The sequence below is a fragment of the Apodemus sylvaticus genome, chromosome 10 (assembly GCF_947179515.1).
Source record: "Apodemus sylvaticus chromosome 10, mApoSyl1.1, whole genome shotgun sequence".
NCBI lineage: Eukaryota > Metazoa > Chordata > Mammalia > Rodentia > Muridae > Apodemus > Apodemus sylvaticus.
In genome coordinates this window covers 54,406,886-54,433,412 of record NC_067481.1, presented here as the reverse complement: position 1 = coordinate 54,433,412, position 26,527 = coordinate 54,406,886, and the positions used below count along the sequence as shown (strand labels likewise).

The 26,527-nt window shown below is 48.5% G+C and overlaps 1 protein-coding gene across 1 annotated transcript; it reads left to right on the top strand.

Annotated features, from left to right (window-relative positions):
• The first annotated feature begins 9,079 nt into the window (after positions 1–9,079).
• LOC127693922 (asialoglycoprotein receptor 1) lies at positions 9,080–12,736 on the top strand. Its single transcript, XM_052195199.1, has 9 exons — positions 9,080–9,257; positions 9,640–9,725; positions 10,753–10,869; positions 10,993–11,088; positions 11,170–11,241; positions 11,719–11,805; positions 11,889–12,040; positions 12,113–12,219; positions 12,335–12,736. The coding sequence occupies exons 2-9, from the start codon at positions 9,659–9,661 to the stop codon at positions 12,489–12,491; spliced, it is 855 nt and encodes a 284-aa protein (XP_052051159.1). The 5' UTR covers positions 9,080–9,257; positions 9,640–9,658; the 3' UTR covers positions 12,492–12,736.
• The last annotated feature ends 13,791 nt before the right edge of the window (positions 12,737–26,527 follow it).

The following is a 26,527-nucleotide window of genomic DNA, read 5'->3' as shown; positions in this document are numbered from 1 at the left end:
GAGAGAGTGAAAGGAAGAGACAGACACTTGAAACCCCGTGTGTGGCCTGGTTCTTTGGGGAGAGGGAGGGAAGTGGAGAGAGACACAGGTCGGGGCCTGGGTGGGTGACTCTGAGAACTCCAGATCCTTCCTTACCTCACAGAGAACGGGGTGCCTAAGGGGTCCTGGGGAGGAATTACAGGACTGAGGCAGGCAGACCGACAGACGGACAGACAGTCAGTCAGACAGACAGACAAGCAACAAGCGGGCTTGGGAAGAGCAGGAGCTGTGCTGGCAGACTCGCCATTGATCCCCGCAAACTCAGTCTAGCCCTGACCACTCCCCTTGCTGGTCCCATCGCTGTTGACAGCACATCCATTCCTAAAGAAAAATACAGAAGCTCCTTGGCTTACAGTTGAGGAGGACCTGTGTATAAAACTGTACAGAATGTACAAATTTAATATACTGGTCAACTGGTCGAAAGTTAGGACTCAGCACTACCCATCCTAAAGGACTGAGAGCAGAGGCCCATGGTTGGCACAGCCTATTGCGTACAAAGTACTGAACAGCTCGCGAGACAGCCTGGCAACTGAATCCTGCCACTGCTGCTCAGTCTGGAGAGTCGCCCGCCCGGGGCCTGACTAAGCCCATACAGAGATAAACCCGCCAGCTCTGGAGGCCTAGGCCTGTAATCCCAGCATTTGGGGAGCTGAGGCAAGAGACTGGGGAATTCAGGGTTAGCCCAGGCTATCTAGCGTGAGTGTCAGAATGAAGCTACTTTAAAAGGTCAAACAAAATGCAACAACAAAAAAGTAGTCTCTACCAAATGTATATTTCTTGGTTATTGTTTAAAACCGAAGAACTCTAGGTTGACTCATTAAAGATGGGACTGCACAGAGGAAACATTCTTTGTTATATTTATGGGGTTGTGGACAGAATATTTTGTCTATTTGTTTTTTTTTTCCCCAGACATTGTTTCTCTATGAAACCCTGGCTGTCCTGGAACTCGCTGTGTAGACCAGGCTGGTTTTGAACTCAGAGACCTGCCCGCCTCTGCCTCCCAAGTGCTGGGACTAAAGGCGTGCGCCAGCACTGCCCTGTGTGGACAGAATCTTTTCAAGTTTGCTGGATGAGGGATGCCGTATAGATAGTTACTGCTGGATTTCTTTGTGTGCCACTTTGCAGGATGTGTGAGAGCCTTGGCAGATACTGTGGCTGAGAAAACAGAAATGTGACCCCAGATAGGAAAGCTGGAACAGCGAAGACAGCATTTAGTCTCGGAACTTGACAGACAAGCTGCTTGCTGGCACTAGCTGTGATGCCACCCCCACGTCTGTGATTGTCAGGGACCCCCCCTCCCCCTCCCCAACAGGCTAGAAGGCTGAGGTGGGGGTCCTAAGAGTTCCTAAATCCTCAACAATTGCAGAAGGGCAGTTTCTGTGGCCATCCCTGAGCAAAGATAAGAGATGACTGCAAAAGACCAGACTAGGAGAAGTGATTCTGGGGAGGACATGCCATCTAGCAGTCGAAGCAGATGTCACATAAACTTGTGACATCTGGATTGCTCAGTGCAGTCATCCACACGGTATCCTGACCCAAGAGGCTCACCCTTGCAAGCCCTGGGGGTGTAGGACCCCGGGAGTCTGGATGCCAGGAGAGCTCCTCGTGGCTCTGACATCTCGTCGCTTTAGAGGGGAACTTTCAGATCATTCTCTCAGCTTGGTTCTGTGTAGGATGAGGCAGTCTGATGGTCTCTGTCAGGAGCCAAACGGAGAAATCCAGGAGCTGAGGCATAGTGTCTTCCTGAGTCTGTGTCCAAGGAGTTGAGGAGCCTCTACCTAGATGGGGTACATCTCCTAGATTTGTTTCTTTGTTACTAAGTTTCCCAGACTGGCCTTGAATTTGTCATCCTGCTACAGCGTGTCCTGAGTGCTGGGATTACAAATGTGCACCACCACACCAGGCTCAAAGTCTGCATTATTATTACTGCTTTTAATTTAAAAAAAAAAAAAAAACATTAAATTCACTCATGTGTGTCTGTGCAAGTGTATGCCACATGCCTGTGGGTGCCCCCAGGAGAGCAGAAGAGAGGGTCAGGTTCCCTGGAGCAGGATTACAGATGCCTGTGAACTACCAGTGTGGGTGCTGAGACCCAAACTTGGGTCATCCAGCTGGGTGCTCTTAACCACCGATCCATCTCTTCAGCCCCTGTTGTTTGGTTGTTGGCTTTTTCCACCTCCTTTTTTCAGTTGCTTCTTAGATTTCATGTGTGTGTTTATGTGTGTAGGGCTCTCATGCACAAGCCTGTGCAGACTGTCGTGCATGCATATACCAAGGATATATGTGTGGGGTCAGAGGCCAACTTGGAGAAGATAATGCTGTGTTTTCACCATGTGGCTTCCAAGGATCAAACTCTGGTTTCCAGACTTGGTGGCTGGTATCTTCAGTGAGATGGCTTGCTACCTCATTGTCTTGTCTTATTAGTATTTTGGGGGTGGGGGTGGGGGTGGGGGAGGGTCTCAGATTCCCAGCCTTGTCTCAAACTTGGTATGTAGGCAAAGATGACCTTTAACCCCTGATCCTTGTGCCTCTACCGCCAAGTGTTGGTTCTGCAGGCGTCCACCATTGTTCCTGCCTTCTGTTATTTTTAAGTGATGCGAAGGATCCATGTACCTGACAGAAATTCACGTGGTTAAAAACGTTGCCTCCTCATCTGAGGGCGCGTGCTTAGCAGTGTGAAGTATGTTAATTTCAAGTCTACAGAGAATGTTTCCCTGTGTTCTTTCACCAAACCTAGGGCCACGGGCTGGGCAGATGCTGTACGACTCAACTGTGTCCTTAATTTGGTCCCTTGAGGCAAATTGGAAAAAAAAATTTTTTTTTGAGACAGGGTCTTTGTGTAGCTCTCTGGCTTTGCTGGAACCCATCATATAAACCAAACTGGCCTCAGACTCAGAGATCCACCTCTTATGTGCTGGGATTAAAGGCATGTTCTTGGCACCAGGCTGAAAATGTTTTAATCTAAAAATTCTAAAAAGACTTATTTTATGTATGTGAGTACACTGCTACTCTCTTCAGACACACCAGAAGAGGGCATCAGATCCCATTTCAGATGGTTGTGAGCCACCATGTGGTTGCTGGGAATTGAACTCAGGACCTGTAGAAGAACAGTCAGTGCTCTTAACTGCTGAGCCATCTCTCCAGCCCCTAATTTAAGATTTTTATGCGTGGGGCTGGAGAGAAGGCTCAGAGGTTAAGAGCATGTGTTGTTCATGCAGAAGACCCAGTTTCAATTCCCAGCACTACCCTATGGCGCTTTGAAACCGTCTATAACCCTAGATCCAGGAGATCAAACAGGCATGCACACGGTAAACACACACGCAGGCAAAAAATTCATTCGCACAATAAAATAAATTTGGAAAACAAGTTTATGTGTATGAGTGCTTTGCCTGCATGTGCTTCTGGGCACCGTGTGTGTGCCAGGTTCCGTCAGAGGCCAGGAGAGGGTGCCGAGTTCCTGGCACTGGAATTAAAGATGGTTGTGAGCCACCACAGGAGTGCCGTGAGTCAAACCCAAGTCCTCTGTAAGAGCAGCTGGTGGTCTTAATCATTGGGCCACCTCCCCAGCCCCAGAAGGCAGAGAAGAGACCCAGACTCCCAAACTGACCTGCATTCAAACCCTGGCTTTTCTTTCCTTACCCTCTATGTTTTTCACTAAATCCTCATTGGATCTTCTTTCGGTACCAGTGTATGCGTATGTTTTTACACCCCCAGTTTCAGGGAACTTGGGTCCATCAGTGGGGCTGGGAAAAAAAAAGGCAGAATGAAAACAGATGCAGATAATTAGAATGGATGATTGCTATTAAGCAAACAAAGTGACGTTTGGACATCTGTCCAGGGTTAGTTTAGGCAAGTGGCCTCCCTTGGAGCCGTGCCGTACTGAAAAATAAACACAGGTGGCAGAGTATGCTTAAAAGAACAAGCAGGGTCTAGGTGTGGGAGCCTGGAGGGCAGCAGAGGGCTCGGGAGAGCAGGGCAGGGGGAAGCAAGCAGGACCCGGCTCACAGGCCTTTACAGGCATTCTAGCCCAAGGGCCATGGGAAACTGTCAAAGGGGCTGGAGAAATGGCTCAGTGAGAAAGGCGTGTGTTGACAAGCCTGCTGGCAGGAGTTCAAGTCCTCATATGGGACCCATATGATGGAAGGAAAGAAGAGGTTGTCCTCTGACCTCTGCATGCTCACATTCACATAATAAATAAATGTTAAAAACAACAACCAACCAACCAAATAAAAAGAGAGAAGCTGCCGGACAGTGGTGGCCCACACCTCTAATCCCAGCACTCTGGGAGGCAGAGACAGGCAGATTTCTTAGTTTGAGGCCAGCCTGGTCTACAGAGTGAGTTCCAGGACAGCCAGGGCTACACAGAGAAACCCTGTCTCGGAAAAACCAGAGAGAGAGAGAGAGAGAGAGAGAGAGAGAGAGAGAGAGAGATTGAGAGATTGAGAGAAGCTATCAGAGTGGCAGGATTCTATTTCGGGAAGAGGGCTCCAGGTGCTAGGAGAAAGCGCCCAGTAGGGGGCGATAGAGAGCCTAGAGGCAGTTGCCTGCCCTGATAGAGAATGTCTTATCACAAGCCTGGGTCCTCGGCCTGTTCCCTACCTATAAAGAGGCAGCAGTAACCGCCTACCTACCTGTGTCCTTAAGAGGAACACAGGCGCTGTGCTTGTGGAGCCCTTAGCCCTGGACGAGGTGGTGCGCAGTAGGAAGTGGTCACGTGGTACGTGATCGGCTCCAAGTCCCTTCACTTATTGGGTAAACCTGAATGTTACATAAAACCCAAAGCATTCGGTATTTTAAAACCTTTTCTTAAATCGTCGCCCTCTGAAAGGAAAGAGACAGAAAGACTTGGGCCATAGAACTCCAGCTGCTCTAAGGCTGGGAACGTGGGGTGTACCCGGGTGGGAAGGGCTGACACTGGATGAGGGCGAGGGGGCATGGGGGGACCCTGCTGGAATTAGGTAGCTTATGCTTCTTTTGGGCCTGTCAACTGTAGAGCTGGGACACTAAGCCCCTGAGGAGGTGTCAGCTCCAACTGTACAGTCGGTGCAGGGGTCCATCTCCTTCTCGCCCTCGCTGTCCCGCTCTTCCTCAGCTTTATACCTCAGGCACACGGCCAGAATTTAACACGCACGCTCTCCAGCTTCAGCCCAGCCCTGGCTCTACCTGACTGTGCCCAGCTATGGCTCACACAGGCATTCAGTGCTGGGCCACCTCATCTCGAGATCTTCTGGGGGCCAAGGATACTGAGGGCCTTGACATACGGTTCTTCTTTAAGTCTGGAGCGGGGTCGAGGCAGTGTTATCATATCATACATGACCTTGGAGGCGCACGGGACTTGGAAGGCAGCTCAGGATGGAGGTCTCTTTTGTGAAACAGGAGGGGCTCTCTGAGCTCAGACATTGTGTTTCCCGGGCCCCAGCTTTGCTCTCTGTAGTGTGCAGCGCCCCTGGATCTGGTCCGTGGATCCCCACGCCCTTGCTGCACCTGAGAGTTCTAACCCGTGGAAGTGTGAATGAGAACGGCCTTCCTAAGGCTTGGAGGTTTGAATGTTTCATCCCTGGTCGGTGGAACAGTTTTGAGAAGAATTAGGAGATGTGCCCTTGTTAGGGGAGGCGTGTCACCCGGGGACAGGCTTTGAGGTCTAAAATTCCCACCCAGTCTTGCTATCTCTATCTCCTGCTTGTGAATCAGCTGCTCCCGCACCGTGTCTGCCTGCTGCCGCCACACGCCCTGCTGTGGTCATGGACTTCATCCTCAAACTATGAGCAAGCCCCTAAGTGAATGCTTTCTTTCTTTCTTTCTTTCTTTCTTTCTTTCTTTCTTTCTTTCTTTCTTTCTTTCTTTCTTTCTTTCTTTCTTTCTTTCTTTCAAGTTGCCTTGGTCATAGTGTCTCTTCACTGAAAGAGAAAAGTAACCAAGACACAATCCAACCTTTGCTGGGCTTCTGCTGAGAAGAAACCGGCACTCAGCACACAGCACTCAGCACTCAGCACACAGCACTCAGCACTCAGCACACAGCACTCAGCACTCAGCACTCAGCACTCAGCATGGGTCCTCAGGGAACTAAGTACAACCGACGACGATGTGTCATCTTCAACTTGGACAAACCCTTGAGACTGGCATTAATCCGACTTTTCAGATGAGCCCAGACATCAGCAGGTCTGACAGCAGGCTTCAGGCTCCTCCCACACCCCTTCTGGGGGCCTCCATCCTTGGCACTTCCTGTTCATCCTTAGCACTCACACGCTCACCATGGCCCGTAGCAGTCCGGGCCTCTCCCAATCTGAAAATACTCCCCTCTCTCTAGTTTTTCCCAAAGGAGGCTTTCTCTCTTTCTTCTTGGTCTCCTGCAGCTCTAACCGGCAGCACTGGAGCTGTTCTCTGCCCTCCTCTGGTCAGGGGTTTCATCTGCGTGCTGCACTGCTGCTACTGCTGCTGGGAAAAGATACCTGAGAAAACAAAGGAGGAAAGGTTTGCCCTGGCTCCGGGATTCGTCGGGCTCCATCCATGGTTGGCTGCCTTGGTCGCCTTGGGCCTGTGGTACTATAGGGGGTGTGGTAGAGAAGGCTGCTGCTGACTGGAGCAGCTAGTGAGAAGAGATGGAGAGAGATGGAGAGAGAGAGAGATGGAGAAAGAGAGAGAGAGAGCGAGCGAGAGAGAGTCCCAAGATGAGATATACCCTTCCCAGGCATATTCCTGACCAATCTCATTGCCCCTGGGCCACTTAGCCACTCTGACCAACCCAATTCTCACACCAAGCCCAGGCCACAGCACCCTTTAGATATCTGGCCTCACCACTGTCTTGCCTGAAACTTCCCCTTCCCTTTGTTGAAATCCTGGGGATTGGGCTCAAGGCTTTGGGCATGCCAGGGAAACTGTACCACCAAGTGACACCCCCAGCCCAACTTGCAACTCTTCACGCCCCTAGAGTATAGCCACATAATCTCTAAATGTGTCGGTCACGTAGGCCAGCAGTAGGAGGTCTCTGAACACGTGTCCTTGCGGTATGCACTTACTTGCCCCTCGGAGGTCCCAGGGCTTCTGGTCACCCGGGACTTATGTTGTGTGTGTGTGTGTGTGTGTGTGTGTGTGTGTGTGTGTGTGTGTGATTCTTTCCCACAATGAGGAGGGCTGTCCGGGAGACCAGGGGACGGTGTGGAAATGACAGGCTGCTTCTCTGAGGCTAGGCCCAGTGTCATGAGGACATTCGAGCAGCCTCGTGGAAGGCCTGTGTGGTGAGGAACAGAGGACTCCAAGCAGCAGCCAGCAGTAACTCTCCTGTCGGACGAGTGAGTCCCTTTGGCAGCTGATTTGCCAGTCTTGGTTCAGCCTTTCAACAAACACAGCACTGGCTGAGATCATGGTTGTGCCCACAGGAGGGACTCTCAGTCAGAACCAATGGTTGAGGCTGCACTTTAACCTTTACAGTGAGATGGTCTGTGTTTATTTTTTAAGTTGCTAAGTTGTGGGGTACTTAATTTTCAATAAATGACTAGTACACATATCCAATGGGCCCTATGATATATATATGTATGTTATATATTATGTTATATGCATATATAGTGTATGTATAATATATATTATATATTGTATCTCTCTAAATAGAAATCTACTGAAAAGGGATGAAAAACTATACATCTACACACACACACATACACACACACACACACACCTACATCCACAACCCACACTTAACATTTATTCAAACGTGTGTGTTAACACTAGTCCAAACTGCTCTCTTATCCCCAAGCCTAGAGCATGGCTCTAGCATATTAACTGGATTTCAAAATGCCTTCTTCCAGGACAATATGCAGATAGAAAGATTAAAAAATCCCGACTTTGCAGCATTTTTTAGTTTTACAAGCTAATGCCAAGGTCTCACCAGCATCGGGGGAGCCAAAGGCTCTGTGCTTCTGCACCCCTGGGCCCCGCCCTGCTCCCCGCCAGGCCCTACCTCTATGAGTATAACTACTCTTCAGACTGGATCCCTGTCTGTTTGTTTGCCAGAATAAACTAGATTGTAAGTGGCAAAATCAGAGAGTGTTAAATTAATGGCCCAATTTTCACCAAAATCGCTGGCAGCAAGCCCGGCACATGCGAACATGAGGGTTTTTAGGACGCAGACAAGCAAGGACGCACGGAGCAGTTGGATTTATGTAAGCCATGCCTTCCTGAATAGCTCACAGGCTCTGGACAGCCATAGAGTCCAGTTCTCACTTTGGAACCTAACAGGAGGTCTGTTATATTTTGAATATTGCTCTTGTCCCAAGCCAGAGGCTGACTTGCGACGGGCCTCTCTGAAGCTCTGGGGACTGTGAGGGGCCATGTTTAAGCCTCTCTGGGAACTTGGGGACCTGGTGTGTGGAGCAGCTAGGGACCCCGTTCTGAGTGAGGTGCTGGAGGCAGCACACAGGGCACTGAGTTGGCATGCCCAGGTGCCAGTCTACATTCTTCTGTGTAGTATGGCTTTGACGAGTTGTCTTCCAGGGCCTCAGCTCTCTTGCCTGTAGAATGGGTTGTTCTCTGGGGATGAGAAAGGTTGAAGCCCTGGGTGGCACACAGTAGAATCAGTGATTTCTTGGCCTGGATCCTGGGGGAGAACTGCTCCTCCTGTCACCCTCTATGCTGCTTGGAGGACTACCATAGAGTGAGCCTTTAGGTTAGGGCTGAGGAGCCTGGAGCTGAGACCCCAGGAATCTACAGCCTGCAGTGATAACGCCGAGGTCACAGGGCAGGATTGGGCAAGAGCGCTGAATCAGTTCGTGCCTCTGACCCTGGTCAGGGATATTTGGAGATACGGACAATTCTGGGAAATCCAGGACTGAAAAGGGGGAGGGCTCTGAGGGGAAGCAGCAAACTCTACCCTTGCTTTTTAAGGCCTGTCTCACCCACAAAAAGGTAAAGAGTATTGAATGTGCGTACGTGTGTGTGTGTGTGTGTGTGTGCGCGTGTAGACTCCCCTTTTCTGAGAAATAGAATAGAGGTCACCCATGCCTTCCTTCCTCCCCAATACCCCCCCCAGTTCCAAGTCTATTCCTACCTTTGTTTATGGTCCAAAGTCCTGGCACTGGCGATGCCAGGTTCATCGTGCTCAGACACACAGGGGCCCTGGATGGACGCTGTCCCCTCCCCTCCCATTGCCCAGGGCTGTCCACCTGGTTCTTCAGGCTTCAGCTCTCTCCTTAGCCTGGGCTCTTCGTGGTGCTGAGGGACCGTCAGTAAGTGCAGCTGGGGAGAAGGGATGGGTGGCAGCCATAGAGTGTCTGAAGGGGCCTTGCACATGCAATCCACACGCGCAGTATGTGTAAACGGAAGCGGATAGATTTTTCTTAGACAGGATGGATGTAGCCTTGGTTAGCCTGGAACTCACTCTATAGACCAAGCTGGCCTCAAACCTACAGAGATCCACCAGTACTGGGATAAAAAGCATATGTCATCATGCCCAGCTAGAGGACAGATTTTTGGATGTCAGGCTTGGGAGTGGATGGGAGTGGGGGAGAAGGAAGACATGTTCACCTAATCAGATGTAAAAGCGAACTGGACTTCTTCCAGCTCCGAGTCTGTTAGCCCCAGCCTCAGCTCTGAACTTGGCTGTCCTAGGTCCTGCTCCAGTGCTATCATGACAAAGGATTATCAAGATTTCCAGCACCTGGACAATGAGAATGACCATCGTCAACTCCGGAGAGGTAAGAGGTGCTCCCTTCCAGAGAGGTGAGGGGTGCTCCCCTCTGGAGGAAAGCATCCATGGCTCTGTCCCTCTGACTCAGCTCCTGTTTCCCTGTGGAGATCCCCAGCTCTGTCCCATACATTTAGAAGTCAGTGGCTGAGTCACTCTTGCTGGGAAGTCGGGTACAGGGCCATAGCGTTGGCGTCCTCAGTGACAGGTGTCCAAACTTCCTCCTAATGTCACCCACTTCTCAAGACCCCAGGCAGTGGGTGGATCCAAGGTGTGGGGCCTACTGAAGGTTGGGGACATGAGTTTATTGTCAGTCCCTTCTGAAGTTAGGCTGCATTTCCTCTTCAGTTTCAGCAGTCTGTATGTGGGGACAGGAGGGGGGGTGAGCAGGGACCAGTTTGACCTAAGGGACCCTTGGAGAGGGGGCTGAGGGTCTCAGCTCGGATGGAGGATGAAGCATCTGCTCTCCCTACTTCTTGGTCCTCTGAGCAGGGACTGTTGTGTACCTGTAAAAACAAATACAGAACCCTTGAGGCACCCCAGGTGGGCAATGCAGTGTTCTGTTATGCAGGAGCACGGGGAGAAGCAGGGGGAAGCCGGCACGCCAACCGACAGGACTGAGTGTCATTTTCTCCCTTGGTGGGAGAGGCTCACCCTTTTTCCCTGCGTGCAACCAAAGACACACAGGATTCATAAAAAGAGGAGGAAACCCACCCTTTCCACCCTTTGGTGGACCGGTGACTCCCCAGGCATGGTTCATCGTCTGTAATGACAACATTTTGCCACAGGGTGGCAGCAGAGGTTCAGGGCCTCGCAGTGCTAGGGCAGGTCAAAGCTCTGCACCTCTGATTCCCCCCCCCCCCCCCCCGCGCCTTCCCTATCTTTCTTTAGATCCTGCAGGGTTGCCCACGGCCCCCATTTCTTAACTTATACGGTTCCTCTTAGTCTATTGGAGAGCTAGCTTAGTTTGCGCTCTTTTTAGTACCTCGGGGTTTAGACTGGCCCCGGTAGTGAACTCTTGACACCCTCTCTTGCAGGGCCGCCTCCCACTCCGCGGCTCGCACAGCGACTCTGCTCTGGATTCCGCCTCCTCCTGCTCTCCTTTAGCCTCAGCATCCTGTTGCTGGTGGTTGTCTGTGTGATCACATCCCAAAGTAGGTGGCCAGGGTTGGGCAGAGGAAGGGGGCCACTTCGGGTGGGTGTGAGCAAGCGGCGGGCCCGCTGGCTGGTGGACACAGTCAACTTATTTTTTCCTACCTACATCCTCTCTTGCCTAGATTCCCAACTCCGGGAAGATCTGCTGACTCTAAGGCAGAACTTAAGCAACTTCACTGTGAGCACCGAGGACCAGGTCAAGGCCCTGAGCACCCAGGGTGAGGGGGGCTGGGTCCGGGGCCTGGGTCTGGGGGAGGGGCGGTTGGGTTGTCCGGACTTTGAACATGTTTATCCTCTAGGACGTAGTGTGGGAAGAAAGATGGAGTTGCTGGAGTTGCAGCTGGAAAAACAGCAGCAGGATCTGAAAGAAGGTGAGGTGTGGGGGGATGTTGGGGGGGGAGTGGCAGGGAGGGGAGAGGTGAAGGGGAGAGTGAGGGAGGGAGGGGGAGAGGGAGGGAGGGGGAGAGGGACGGGGAAGGGGAGAGGGAGGGGGAAGGAGAGAGGGAGAAATGGGGGGCAAGGGGAAGAGGTTGGGGGAGAAAGAGGGAAGGGGGAGAGGTGAGGGTGAGAAAGAGGAGGGGGAGGTCAGGGCGGAGGGTCTGACCTGGGCCAAATCTCTCAGCCTAGAGGGTCTGACCTGGGCCAAATCTCTCAGCCTAGAGGGTCTGACCTGGACCAAATCTCTCAGCCTAGATCAAAGCTTTGGCCAGGGGGCTGCGATGATTGGTTGCTCCCCAGTGTTCACACTCACCTAATTTCTTCCTTCTCCCTCCCCTCTTCTCCCCTCCTGTCCTCTGGTACCCTCCTCCCCCCCCCCCCGCTCCCCCCTCCCCGCTCCCCCTCCCCAGATCACTCCAGATTGCTGCAGCACGTTACGCAGTTAGTGTCTGATGTGCGAAGCTTGAGCTGCCAGATGGCCGCACTTCAGGGCAATGGTGAGGGGTGGGGGTACTAGTCCCGCTTTCTTGAGCCCTCCCCCCACAGCGGCTCAGCCCTTCACACCCATTTCCCACCTCAGGCTCTGAGAGGACCTGCTGCCCCATCAATTGGGTGGAGTACAATAGCAGTTGCTACTGGTTCTCGAGCTCTGTGAGGTCCTGGACTGAGGCTGACAAGTACTGCCGGCTGGAGGGTGCCCACCTGGTGGTGGTGACCTCCTGGCAGGAGCAGGTGAGGCCCTGGCTTCTTCTGGGATGCTGGATAGCGGAAGGGAGAGGTCACCAACTCTGTTTCTTTCCTCAGAGATTTGTCCAGCACCACATGGGCCCCTTGAACACTTGGATTGGCCTAACTGACCAGGACGGGCCCTGGAGATGGGTGGATGGGACAAACTACGAGAAAGGCTTCAAGTGAGTGTGTTGTCATACTGGGCTGGGGTCCCTGACCTCCCAGCCTGTGTCCCAAGGCTGGCAACATGGCTGAGAGTCTGATCTCCTGGGGCTCACAGCCTTCTTCTATCTCTAGGAACTGGAGGCCGGAGCAGCCGGATGACTGGACGGGACACGGGCTGGGAGGGGGCGAGGATTGCGCCCACTTCACCTCGGATGGCCGCTGGAATGACGACGTCTGCAGGAGGCCCTACCGCTGGGTCTGTGAGATGGGGTTGGGCAAGGCCAGTTAGGAGCTGCCCTTCCCCTCATTTATTTCCGTAATGCCTGGAGCTGCTGAGGTTTAGAGTTGGGAGGTCCTACCTAAGGGTCTCCCCGTCTTTGGAAACTCTCATCTAGGATTTTAAGGGACCGGTAGAGAACGGTGTTTGAGGAATGGCATGTGGTGCCCGGTGGGGGAGGGGTGCCTCTTGAAACCCATGATGTTCTGTGCAGTGTGCAGCTCCCGACTGTCAGCTTGTGTTTTAGAGTAAAAAGAAGAGAAATAACCGTTCGTGAGCTGTCTGGTCATTGGGGTTAGGAACCAGGCGTGGGTCGGTTCATGTTAGGAAGGCCTCAGGCCAGCAGCAGCACTGTGGAAACAGAATGAACTTTGGACAGCACAGCCTGGCGGCCTGGCTTCCCTGTGTACAGGTGCAGCAGCGTGAGTTAGTTATTCTGTCCTAAAGTCTCAATTGGAAAATGGGATGATTTTGACCTCTGTCTGCTGGGGGCAGGAGCGCCAGGGAAGAGCAGCCCCCCTCCCCCCAATGCTGAGTGCATTAGAGACTTGTCACGAAACACACTGGCCTGTGACATTTATCATAACAAATAGAAACCGCTTTGTAGACTGAATCAGTGCAGTAAATACCCAGCTCAGGATCACAGACAGGAGAGGGCAAAGTTATATTAGTATAAGCAAGGGTGGGGGTGGGCACAGTTACAGACACCTTAGAGACATGGAATTACTAACTAAATAGGGCAAAATGTTTGCTCATAAATAACACCAAAATACAAGAAATTATATAAATAATATGTTTGTATAAACATGTGTGTATATATATATATATATACACACATGTGTATATAAATGATATAGCATGTATATATTTTTATAAATACAATGCAGGAAAATAATATTTTTCCTCTACAGAAAAGACTGGCAAATCTGACATCTAAAATTAGAAACAAGTGCCAGGCCAGACTTGGATGAAATAGTTGCAACATTTGTAACAAGTAATTAATATCAAGACTATGAAGAACTATGAAGTCACAAGAGGAAAACTCAGTGTGGAAATGTGAAAAGATACTATTGGAAGTATTTGTTACTTCAGGTTGAGGGAATTCTTTCCCGTGTCCACAGGCAGCCGGTGGTCTCCAGCTGTCTCCCCTTCCTCTTGCCTGCCTGATGGAACTGCACGTGGGCCTGTGTAGGGACACTGCCAGGTTGGACCTCTTCGAGGAGATTGTCTTCAGGATATGATCCAAATCATTTACTTTGAAGTAATGGTTGCTTATGTGGATCATTTTTTATGATATTTAAAAGGGCTAGAGAGATGGCTAATCGGTTAAGAAAATGTATTGCTCTTCTAGAGATCCCAAGTTGGATTCCTGGCACCCACAACAGGTAGCTCGCAGCAGTTTGGCAGTCCCCCAATAGTTTGCAACTCCAGATCCAGGGGTCTGACACCTCTGGTTTCTGAAGACACCCCTGAATGCATGGCATACCCACATTCACAGATTTAAAATAAGATAAATCTTTAAAAGAATGATTTAGGGCTGGAGAGATGGCTCAGTGGTTAAGAGCACTGACTGCTCTTCGGAAGGTCCTGAGTTTAAATCCCAGCAACCACATGGTGGCTCACAACCATCCGTTTCAAGGTCTGATGCCCTCTTCTGGAGTGTCTGAAGACAGCTACAGTGTACTTACATATAATAAATAAATACATCTTTTAAAAAGATGATGTAAAGACATCATCTTATGTGAAAGACACAAACCGAAGGATAGTCATGCAGCATGGGCCCATCTACACAACCATTTAAAAAAAGAAAGAAAAGAAAAAAGAAAACCCTTAAATGGTAACTAATGGGAAATCCCATGATAGCGTGCAGATGCTTCATGATTTATCACGGGATGATCTTGTGATGATAAATTCATTGCAAGCTGTAACTGCGTGTTGTGTGTGTGCTCATATATTGTCCTGCATGAAGACTGTAAGTTGATGTTGAGTGTCTTTCTCTATTACGTTATCATCCTTATAACGTTTGAGGCAGGGCCCCTCCCTGAATCTCATTAGGCTGGCTGCCCAGCAAGTCCCAGGGATCCCTCAGTTTCTGTCTCCCCTTTGCTGGGATTATTGTCAGATAACGCTGTGCCTAGGTTATTATTAGTATTTTTTCATGGGTGCTGAAGATCATACTCCGGTTCTAACCCTTCTGTGGCCAGCATTTTCCTAACTCTGCCTTCTCCCTGGCTGGCGCACACACTTACGATGCACCTAATCTACTGACTGTTAGAAGTTATTCTACACAGGAGACATAGGTCCTCGCTGTCTCTCCTGATAGTGTGACTGACTGTGTGCTGTGACTCTTTGTCCCCGTGTGGCAACAGCAATACAAAAGCAAATGGGAACAGGGATCATATGGCATATTGCTTGCCCACGAAAAGATCTAAATTCAAAATCCAAAGTATGGACCGGCCACATGTATGCTGTGTCTCCACCATCATGATGTATGAAAAAAATGTAAGTCAAACGTCTTAAGTCAGGCGCATTTCTGCAGCTGATGATAATGGCCCATGGACTCATTCTGCTCCATAAAGCATTCTCATCAGACAACCCATGCCGAAAGCCCTAATCCTCCCGAGACACCGCCTTAATTCTGTTTATTATCAGAAATCGGCTGTGCTTTGGAATGTAAAGTTGACAGGAGTAAGGGGGCGTGGTAGCTTAGATTTTGGGTGAGGCAGGCTGAGGAGGGTTACAGAGCTGGGGTGAGGTGTGTGCTTTAAGACAATGCAGCGCTTAAAAGAGAACAGTAAGACACCAGAGGACAGATACGCAGAGAGAGCTGGGTTATACAGCTGGAGACATGTGAGTGTGTGTACACAGCGCCAGGGTGGGGGGCACGAGAGTCAAGGAGAGAACGTCATGTTCTCTGTGGGGGGTTTTGATTCCCCCACATCTAGTTCTAGGGGGACAGCACAGCCTTTGTTATTGGTGGGGGTGGGGTTTGGTTTGCCTTGGGTTTTTGAAACAGAGTTTCTCTATGTAGACCTTGCTGTTCTGGAACTAGCTCTGCCTGCAGGGATTAGGCATGTACCACTGCCTGGCAACACAACCACACACACACACACACACACACACACACACACACACACACACACGTATGTATGTATATATGTGTGTATGTATGTATGTATATATATATAATTTATTTATTTATATATAAGTACATTGTCTTCAGACACCTTTTCTTCTCTCTCTGACCCCGCTGGCTCCAGCCCAAACATTTATTTATTATTATATGTAAGTACACTGTAGCTATCTTCAGACACCCCTGAAGAGTGCATCAGATCTCATTACAGATGGTTGTGAGCCACCATGTGTTTGCTGGGATTTGAACTCAGGAGTCAGTGCTCTTAACCGCTGAGCCATCTCTCCAGACCCCAACACAACCTCTTCTATCTGCCATCTGTGGGGTCCCTTTGTCTAGAACTTTTCCTTACCTAAAGAATCATAGAGCTCCCTGCTCTGGGTTCGACCGAGCCGGCTTTGCATAGGAGCTGGATGCAGGCAGGTGTGATGATTCCTTGGCAAGGGGGAAACAGACTGTCGCCTCATTCAGAGTCGGAATTCATAGAGGGTTGTCTCAGTGTGAATGTCACCCAAGATCAGAGCCTGAGAGTATCTATCTGTCTGTCTGTCTGTCCATTCATCTGTCTGTCTGTCCATTATCTATCGATCTATCTATCTATCTATCTATCTATCTATCTATCTATCTATCATCTATCTTCAAGATAGGGTTTCTCTGTGTGCAGATGGTTGTCCTAGAACTCACTCAGTAGACCAGGCTGGCCTTGAACTCAGAGATCATCCTGTCTCTGCTTCCTGAGTGCTGGGATTAAAGATGTGCACCACTGCTGTCTAGCTAGGAGGTGGCTTCTTAGGAGCTGAAGGAAGCATGCCTGTGGGGTCAAAGAAGGAAGATGAACTAGGAGGGCATTGCAAAGTTGCTGCCTGTGTTTGGCCACTGAGGCAGTCCGTGAGCATCTGCTGAGCATATAGAATGGCTGACCTGAGGCAGAAGTGACTGGAGGATTTACCCAGTAGACCCACACCCCACAGCTGTTGGCTATAGCTTTGTACCGTAACCTATGCTGGTTGATCTGGCTCCAAATGGCCCTAGAGAAAGTTCTGGAGCAGAACTCATAACTCAAACTTTTGGGGACATGGTCACTACAAGCAGCTTGGCTTACGGGGACTGTCTGCCTCTGGCCGGGGCAGAAATTGATGGGTGGCAGAAGGGCTGGGAAGGGGAGGAGTCTTCTGTGGTCCACATTCTCAAACTCTGGTAAGAATGACAGGGATGACCAACAGCAACTCAAACATAAAACATGGAGGAGTGATCTTAGGAAATGGTGCAAACCACGCCCAAATCTGCCAAAGCCTTACAGAGATCATAAACATACTTGAATATGGCAGCTGTTCTCGGGGAGGAAGCCTTGACCCTGTGCCTCTTCTCCCCTGCCTGATTGATGCAGTCAAGATTGTCAAAATTCATGAGCAATGGCCAGGCATGGTGACAAACTCCTTTAATCCCAGTGCTGGGGAGGCAGAGGCAGGCTGATCTTCATGAGTTCAAGGTCAGCCTGGTCTACAAAGGGAGTTCCAGGATAGCCAAAGTTATTACATAGAGAAACCATGTCTTGAAAAACCAAACCAACCGATCCAAACCAAGCAACACCCCCACCCCCCATAAATCATAAGCAGTGTGTTTTTGCTTAAAATTTTTTTTTGGACAAAATGAGTCTAAATTTATCTGAAAGAGTGAACATGTGAGAACTAGACAGCAGGAAAGTTTTTTTTTTTCTTTTTTTAAGTTAGGACAGTTATCTTCCCAGAACTTAAAATCTATTACCAAGTATTGTAATCAAAACACACCTGGCTTTGGACAGGAAGGGAAAAGGCGTTCAGGGCACAGAGCGAACTTCAGTGCTGGAGCCGAGGGGCTCCTGGTGGGTCATGCTGGCTGTGAAAAGAATTCAGTGGGAACTAGCCTGAGCAAAGGGAGAAGGGTGGCGGGGTCGGGGAATCATCCGCGGGACCTCCGGACAGAGGTGCAGGATGGCCTGGTGCTCAGTACCTCCAGGCAGGGGTGCAGGCTGGCCTAGAACTCTACTGGTTACCTAGGGTGTCTCTGTGTATGCACTCTCCTTGCAGGTCATCTGCCTCGTCTTTAAGCATCTTACTGTGGCTTGGATTTCTTGCTCTCCTGTGTTAATCCTTACATCACTCCCAAGCTTTATAGGTCAGCCAGCTTCTCTTGTGTCCCCCACCCCCACACAGATGACTAAGAAGGGTCTGTTTGGGTTACCTGATGGTATAGCAAGAAGCTGGAGCCAAGGGTCATGTCACGTCATGGTTTCTGCAGTGACGGTGGGAAGAAGGACATGGAATGTGTAGGTTCTGACATGCAACCGTAGGGGTTGCAGGTGAGGGCAAATAAAGGTAGGTGTTCATTACACCCAAGGTCCTCACACATATGGCGGGTTGTAGCCAAGAGAGCAAGAGACAGGCTGTGAGGCTGTTCTCATTTGATCCTGTGCACTGATCTTATTACCTTTTATTTTAGGATTAACTTGTTTATTACATATTTGTATATGGGTGTTTTTGTCTGCACGTATGTCTGTGCACTACATGTATGCAATGCTTGCAGAAGCTAGAAGAGGGTGCCAGATCTCTTGGAACTGGAGTTACAGACAGCTGTGGTCTGCCAAGTGGGTGCTGGGAATCAAACCTGGGTCTCCGAAAGAGCAGCCAGTGCTTGTCGCCCCTGGGCTGTCTCTTCAGCCCTGCCAATTGTTTTTGTTATTGTTTTGTTGTTGTTGTTGTTTGGTTTTTTGGGGGGAGAGAGTTTCTCTTTGTGGGGCCCTGGCTGTCCTGGAATTTGCTCTGTAGAGCAGGCTGGTCTCAAACTTACGGGGATCCTCCTATCTTGGCCTCCCAGGTGCTGGGATTAAAGGCACATACCACCACCATCCAGTCACTTTTGTTTCTTACCTAGATAATGGTAATAATTCAATTTTCCTCCTCTCCATCACAAGGCCCCATTATGAGGCCCAGGCTGGCCTTGAACTCTCAATCCTCCTGTCTCAGCCTCCTGAGAGCTGAGGTTAAGGTGAACCATAGTTGGCTAGTAACTTATTTGCGATAAGTTATCTTTCTCAGTTCCAGACCCTGGGATGATACTGCCCAGGCACTCTAGTTTGAAGGTTATAATTCTTACTGACTGGATTTAAAAACACAGTGGAACTGGAACAGAGGAGCTCTGGCCCTTTCCTGTGAAGGACCCGGAGACTCTTTCTTATCCAACGTCGTGGGTTTTACAATAAAAATTCTTCAGAACAGTCACTGATTGCATCTTGCATGATGGAAGACATCCTGTGGACCCTGTCTTAGCGCTCCTGAGTGACCAGCTCAGCCTGACTGTTTAGTGGTGTATTTATGTCAGTACATTCCCTAAAAATCTTCCTGCTGAATAAAATTCTTTCTGTACACACATACCTTGAGAACACACTTCATTCTATATTCAGAATGTTCAATTATATGCTTGTGCTGCCATTTTTGACAGGAGCATAATAACAGGTATAATAGCACTTTCCTGTAACAGCACCAACTGAGAAGAAAGTCAATTCCAGGATACCAAAATATGTCGTAGCTGAGGCAAGTGAACTACATCTTTTCCTTACAGCACAGAAAGAAAAGTGTGGGTTTGCAATTTCTTTTCCAAATCATTCAAACTTTGAGGGTCCAATCATCTTCCATGATGAATCGTCTACAATGTTCTCAGAAGTGTCTCATGTTAGCCGGGCAGTGGTGACACACGCCTGTAATCCCAGCACTTTGGGAGGCAGAGGCAGGCAGATTTCTGAGTCCAAGGCCAGCCTGGTCTATAGAGTGAGTTCCAGGACAGCCAGGGCTACACAGAGAAACCCTGTCTCAAAAAACCAAAAAGAAGAAGAGGAAGAGGAGGAGGAGGAGGAGGAGGAGGAGGAGGAGGAGGAGAAGAAGAAGAAGAAGAAGAAGAAGAAGAAGAAGAAGAAGAAGAAGAAGAAGAAGAAGAAGAAGAAGAAGAAGAAGTGTCTCACGCAATGAAAAGCTCTTGATAAATTCTGAATTAGTCAAGTGAGGAGTCATGGGGAGGAGGCAGAAGGTCTCCTGGTTCCTCAGAAGGCTTTCTTGGCTCACGCTAGGGCCTCGCTGGTTCACTTGCACTGACGGGCCACAGACACCCTTACCTTTGCTTCAGTATGGAGGAAGGCTGGGGAGCTGACAAGGCCCATGATGGAAGAGAGGTGCTGCTGCTTGGGGGACAACCTGAGTGGACCCTAACTCCTACGTAGCCCAGTCCAACCCAAGTGTTAGTGCTGAAGAAAGATGGAGAGAAAGAAAAGGCAAACACATGTAAGCAGAGGCACATGGCAACATGAGGCTGAAGCAGAGCGCTGAACAACCAACCAACCAGCCAGCCAGCCAGCTAGCCACTGGTACATTCTCCTCAGAAGTAATACCATCTGCTCGCTTCGCTTCTGACCTTAGCAGATAACACTGTTCTGAGTGCTTCATAGCTTTCTTCATACTCCCTTTTGCCCACTGCCAGTTAACTGTGCTGTGCTCTGTTCAGTCTGTTAACAGAAGAAGGAAAGGCTCTAACCAACTATCCAACCAACCAACCATTCATCCATCCATCCAACCAGCCAGCCAGTCAACCAACCAACCATCCAACCATCCATCCATCCATCCATCCATCCATCCATCCATCCATCCATCCACCCACCTTCCCATCCATCCATCCATCCATCCCCCCATCCATTTATCCATCCATCCATCCATCCATCCTTCCATCCACCCACCTTCCCATCCATCCATCCATCCATCCATCCATTTATCCATCCATCCATCCATCCTTCCATCCACCCACCTACCCATCCATCCATTTATCCATCCATCCATCCATCCATCCATCCATCCATCCATCCATCCAACCATCCATCCATCCAACCAACCAACCAACCAACTAACCAAGTAGATTCCAGAGAAACAAACCTATGTGTGGATGTTGTAACTAACTCTCTCACCTCTTGAAATATAAAAGAGGTACCCTCTGGAGACACCTCCAATTAACAGCGATCCACCATGATAGTCATTTTTGGCAGAAGGTCCAGACTCCAGTCTAAACCTGGCTTTTGTTCAGATCCACAAGGTCCAGGAATCAAAACTTCCCTTGAGGTTTCTTTGCCTGGACACAGCCATTTTAGTGAGTTTTCCTCTGAGTTGGATCAGTTAGGTTTCCTGGTATAAATATTTCAACCATTGGATTTATGGCTTTCTGATGTTTCTGGAACAGAATCTAAACCCAAGTGAGTTTAGAATTTAGTAGAAGAGTCCTTTGATTTCCAGACCTGGAAATTTTGGCTCTGTAGGTAACAAGCACAGAGAGCATCCCCAGGCCAGCAGCTGCACCTGGGGGCTCTCTTCTACCAGGCAGTTATAGAGTTGACTGGGTGCTCAATACTGAGTCTGCCAAGCTGCTTCCGGGTGAAAGGCTACATGAAATCACTGAATTCCATGTGCTTCGGCCCAGATGCTGCCTTTGTTTTGCTATACAATTAGTTGCCTGCTGGGGAGCGTATTATCTAAACTCTGACTGTAGGGCTGGAGAGATGGCGCATAGATATGATAAACCCAGGGCAGGAAAACACAATCAGAGCCAAGATCTGGGACACAGCTGAGCAGACACCACTTGACCAGAATTCAGTTTCCAGCAACTCTGCCAAGTGACTCATAACTGCCTATAACTACAGTTCCAGAGGGGGTATCTGACACGTCTGGCCTCGACAGGCACCTACATGTGCTCAAACAATCCCCACTCCCCCCACATACACTTACACATATGAAGACACTTACACATTCACACTGACACATATACTCACATATATACTTCACACGTACATATACTCTCTCACACACACACACTCACACACACACATGCTCACACACATGTAGACACTCACATACATATACTTACACATACACATTTACACACACTTAAAAATAAAAAACAAAAACAAAAAAATCTCTATGACAGCAAATAGGACCTGTGGAAGTTCATCTAAGGCGGAGCTGACAGGGCATGGCAGACAAGCAAACGACTGTGGTGGCTAAGGAACTGACCTTGGATGATATTGTATCCTTCAGAGAATGCAATGCATTAACCTGCTGCCAGAGGGGTGACTGACTGTTCTTCCTTATCAGGTCTGTCTTTCTTATTGAATGACTCAAAATAGGCATTGGTCAAGGAGCCAGAAGCACTGTCAAGGGCAGTCTACTGAGAACACGAAGACAAACACTTGATTTTGTTCAGACTAGAGGAAGTGTCATGGTCAGAGACACTTTCACTCTGGGTTATATCAGAATGTCTGAAGGTAGCCCAGGGAAGACAGACGACCTAGGTAGAACTCCACACTGAGGGAATTTACTGTAGATGTTAAGAGAGGCTCAGTCAGATATGTGTGTCTGATACCAGGTCAGTAATTCAGCTGAGTAGGAAGGCGCTGTGAGCTACATATCCCATTCTGCCCATTCTGAGAGTTTGTGACTGGAGAGTTCGGGACAGGCCTTCCTGGGGTGCAGAATTCTTCCTTATTCGAAGGCTCAGCAGGACAAACGCCAGCGTTAGAAGAGTCAGTGAGGGAGTAGCTACATGTATTTGGGAGTGAAGAACTGGTAATTGAATGTAAAAGTCACAATATGTGCAGCGTATGCACGGCGTTTGCCTCTGGGATGTCCACAGCCTGCAGTGACAAGCCATGGGTGGGGGTAAGAAGATGGTTCAGGTCAGTACAGCTCAGTAGCTGGTGTTGGTTCAAACTTCTGGAGCTTGGCTCTGGTTTATTTTAGGTATATTTAAGCACAGTACAATTTGGTGAAAATGATTTTGGTGATAATTAACTCAATCCCATGTGCACAACAAAGCAGACATAAACCTTCTCAAACAACAACAGCAATAAAAAAAAACAAATACAGATTAGATATGATTACAACAAAATTCTTTGTAAAGCTCAGAAAAATAGTTTCTATAGATCGATTGAGAAAAACAAACTTATAGTAAGGGTCTGGCGCTGGAAGTCTCTGGCCTCAGAGAGGGAGCAAAGGTCGTCAGGCTGGTAAGCATGCCCTCTCCGAGCCTTCTAGGAGGATAACAGGCTTAGCATTCCTTCTAGTGAAGGAACAACCCTAAATGCTTACTTAGCATTTCAGGTTCCCCCAATGCAGCGCTTCTCAACCTGTGGGTCTCAATGCTTTTGAGGGGGTCATCGCATATTACATATCCTGCATATCAGATATTTACATTACAATTCATAACAGTAGCAAAATTACAGTTATGAAGTAGCAATGAAATAATTTTATGGTTGGGGGTCACCACAACATGAGGAACTCTATTGAAGGGCTACAGCATTAGGAAGGTTGAGGGCCACTGTCCTAATGTTTGTCTGTGAGCTCAGAGACCCCAGTGCCTCCTACAGGTATGCAACAATAGGTTCACAGAGGTTGACTGTGTCCTGTATATGGTCCCAGATGTCAGGCTTTGTCTGTCCAGGAACCAAATTTTTGTGTGGACTATCAGAATCTATATTAGGAAAATTGCCATTTTTTTCAAGTTAGGTACATAGAAAACACATGGGCATCTTTCAAATCTGTATTGTTACAAAATAACTGAATCTATCAATAAAATTTTCTCTTCATCTAAATTAAGATTATCATGCAATAAAATTCCACAAGGGAGAAGTGTATTCAGCAGGTCGTGTGCTAAGGAAATCTCTGGATAGAGGAGACGTCTGGCAGATTGGCTGTCAATGGCGCTGGCAATGATCCTTCAGGGATGAGGTTTATTAAGGGAAAGAGGGGGAGGTCACAACTGGATGTGGGGTACATCCCTTGGATCCTAGGACTCAATAGGCAGAAATGGGTGGATCTTCGTGAGTTCAGTGCCAACCTAGTCTCCACAGTGAGTTCTAGGACAGCCAGAGCTACCTAGTGAGACTGTTTTACAACACAAGAAAACAAATTCCAAATAATTAAATAAATACATAAATACATGAAATTTTTAAAAAGGAGAAGGGGGGGTCTCAAGACCTTGAGAGTCAGGATGGGGCCTTGGAGTGGGGGAGCATTTGAAAAGGAACGTGAGGTGGTGTATCAGAAACAGCGTAGCTGGGCCTTAGAGGAGGGGAGAGAAGGAGCCCTTCTCAGAGGAGGGCTGGTGAGCTGGCTCAGTGGGTGAGAGCACTGACTGCTCTTCCGAATCCGCAATCTGATCTTCGTGAGATCTGATGCCCTCTTATGGTGTATCTAAAGACAGCTACAGTGTATTTACATATAATAAATAAATAAATAAATAAATAAATAAATAAATAAATAAATATTTTAAAAAACCTGAGAGGAGCTTCATTAGAAGGGACAGCTTGAGATAAAGGAGGAGCCAGGACAGGATGATATGAAAATTCCCTGAATAAAGGGGTGCGGAAGGTCTCTCTGACTTTTAGAGAAGGTCTTTCTCTCCAAATCAGCACCCATTTGGAGGGAGGGTTGGCAATGAGTCCACTGCCTGACTACTTTGCAGTAACTTTTAAAAAGTTGTTTTAAAACAACGTGTTCTTTCAGGCCAGTTGTAGTGAGACAGCTTTTGATTCTAGAATTCAGGAGGCTGAAGTAGAAGGATCTCTGTAAGTTTGAGTCTAGCCTGGTCTACATTGCCAGTTCTAGGCCCACCAGGGCTACACAGTGAGACTATGTCTCAGTAAAAAAATGTTTTTTCTTAGATAAAGTAACTTGGTTCCACTCGCACTAAGGATTGCTTGCAGTTTTCAGGTTGCTCTGTGGTGGGCGTTCTTCCTGGACGGACTCCATTCCTTCAGGTCGAGCAGCACGGCCAGGGCAGTCTGCATTCCATCACACTGAATGCAAACAGGCACGAGCCTTCCTCATGACAAGCTTTTGGTGTTTTCCTTCTGTGGAGGGTTTTCTAGGGCAGTGGAGAGGGCAGCCTTACTGTGATTGGGTTTTGTGTTTCTTCTCATCTTCAAGTTCCATCTGCCATGCCCTGGGTGCAAGGCTTCATTGCCAAAGGGAACCATTCTGTCCCCAGTTGTCTTCAGGGCAGGCTTGCATTTCCTATTCTTGGGAAGGAAAAGAAAACAGCTCGCACACCTGAAAGCCAAAGCGGATTCTCTAAGACTCAACTCTTTGATCTAACAAGCAGAGAGCAGTTTTTCTTGGATCCTGTTTAGAAACATAATAAAATTTCAGTGTCCTTCAGCTAAAGGTCGTTTCCCAGTTGAACAATAAAGCATGTTGTTCAAGGGAGGCACTGAGTCCTTAAGCAAACAAATCACTCGGGTGCCCTGGCTAATTGTATTTTTATTGCAAACATTTAATGACCTGGAAAAACAGAGCGTCATACTCTCACTGTTGAAATAAAAAACAGATTTGTTTCAGGAACAAGTGAACTCTTTGTTAACAGCATTTTCTGGGTTTGGAAAGCATAAGAAATATAGAAACACGAATTATGGTGCGCTCAACGGTTAAGAGCACTTGCTGCTCTTGCAGAGACCCAGGTTCAGTCCCCAGCACCCACATGGGGAGCTCACAGCCATCTCTAACTCCAGCTCCAGGGCATCTGATGCCCTCTTCTGAACTCTGAGGCTACCGGGCATGCGTATGATGCACAGACATATATGCAGATAAAACAGTGAAAGAATAAATAAATATTTATTTTATAAATTGTAAAAAATGATGGTGATGTAAACATAGGAGCTGAGATGGGAGAGACATGAGACACGAGGTCAGGCAGAGTGGGGGCGGGGACCAGGGGAGAGGGAAGGTAGGAACTAGTTTGTGTGTTAACTTACAAATTAATGAGAAGAACAACAAAACCCTCCATACCTTCTACAGCAGAGGCTTTCTAGGCCACGCATGAGGCTCTGCTTGGTGGGGCAGGGTGATATAGGAAACTTGTGCCATCTGCTCAATTTTTATTTAAACCTAAAAATCATTCTAAAAAAAATAAAGTTTATTAAAAGCAAAAGCTTGGGCCCAGGTATTGGTAAAGTCTCTGTCAGGCAGGCCTGAGCATGAGGTGGGATCCCTCTGCCATATAAAATGCCAGGAGTGGGTGCACGCGCTTGTTACCCAGCTCTGGGACGCAGAGATGGGAGAACCCTGGAGTCCAGTCTTGCTGAGCTGGTGAGCTCCAGGTTAGGTGAGAGACTCTGTCTCAGAGAATAGGAGGAAGATACCCAACCTTGACCTCTGACCTTAACAAACAGATACGCGAACATGGACATATACACATTCATATACCACACACACAGACACACACAGACATACAGACACTCAGACACAGAGACACACAGACAGACAGACACAGACACACACAGACATACAGACACTCAGACACAGAGACACACAGACAGACAGACACAGACACACACAGACATACAGACACTCAGACACAGAGACACACAGACACACACAGACACTCAGACACAGAGACAGACAGACAGACACACACACAGACACACACACACACACACACACACACAGTGGTGGCATACAACTGCAGCCCCATTACCTGGGTGGGAAGTAGAGGTTGGAAGATAATACAGAGTCGTACTCAGCCGTATGTTCAAGGCCAGCCTAGACTGCGCCAGACCCTGTCACAAACAAAGTACCCTTCAAATCAAAGAAACCACGGTTCCCAAGTGGACTGTGATTTTGTTGTTGTTTATGGTTCAACCTGTGTTTCCCTTAGTAGTTAAGGCTGTGTAGTTCAGGCTGGAGTTGAGCATGTGACCCTCCTGTGTCTGCCTCCTAAGAACTAGGGTGACAGGTAGGTGCCACCACCCTTTAAAATCTGACCTCAAATTTTATTTTAATGTAATTTAGCAGTATGTTTATGGGAAAAGTCATGAGTAGTAAACCAAGATGTGGAAAAATTTATTTTATTT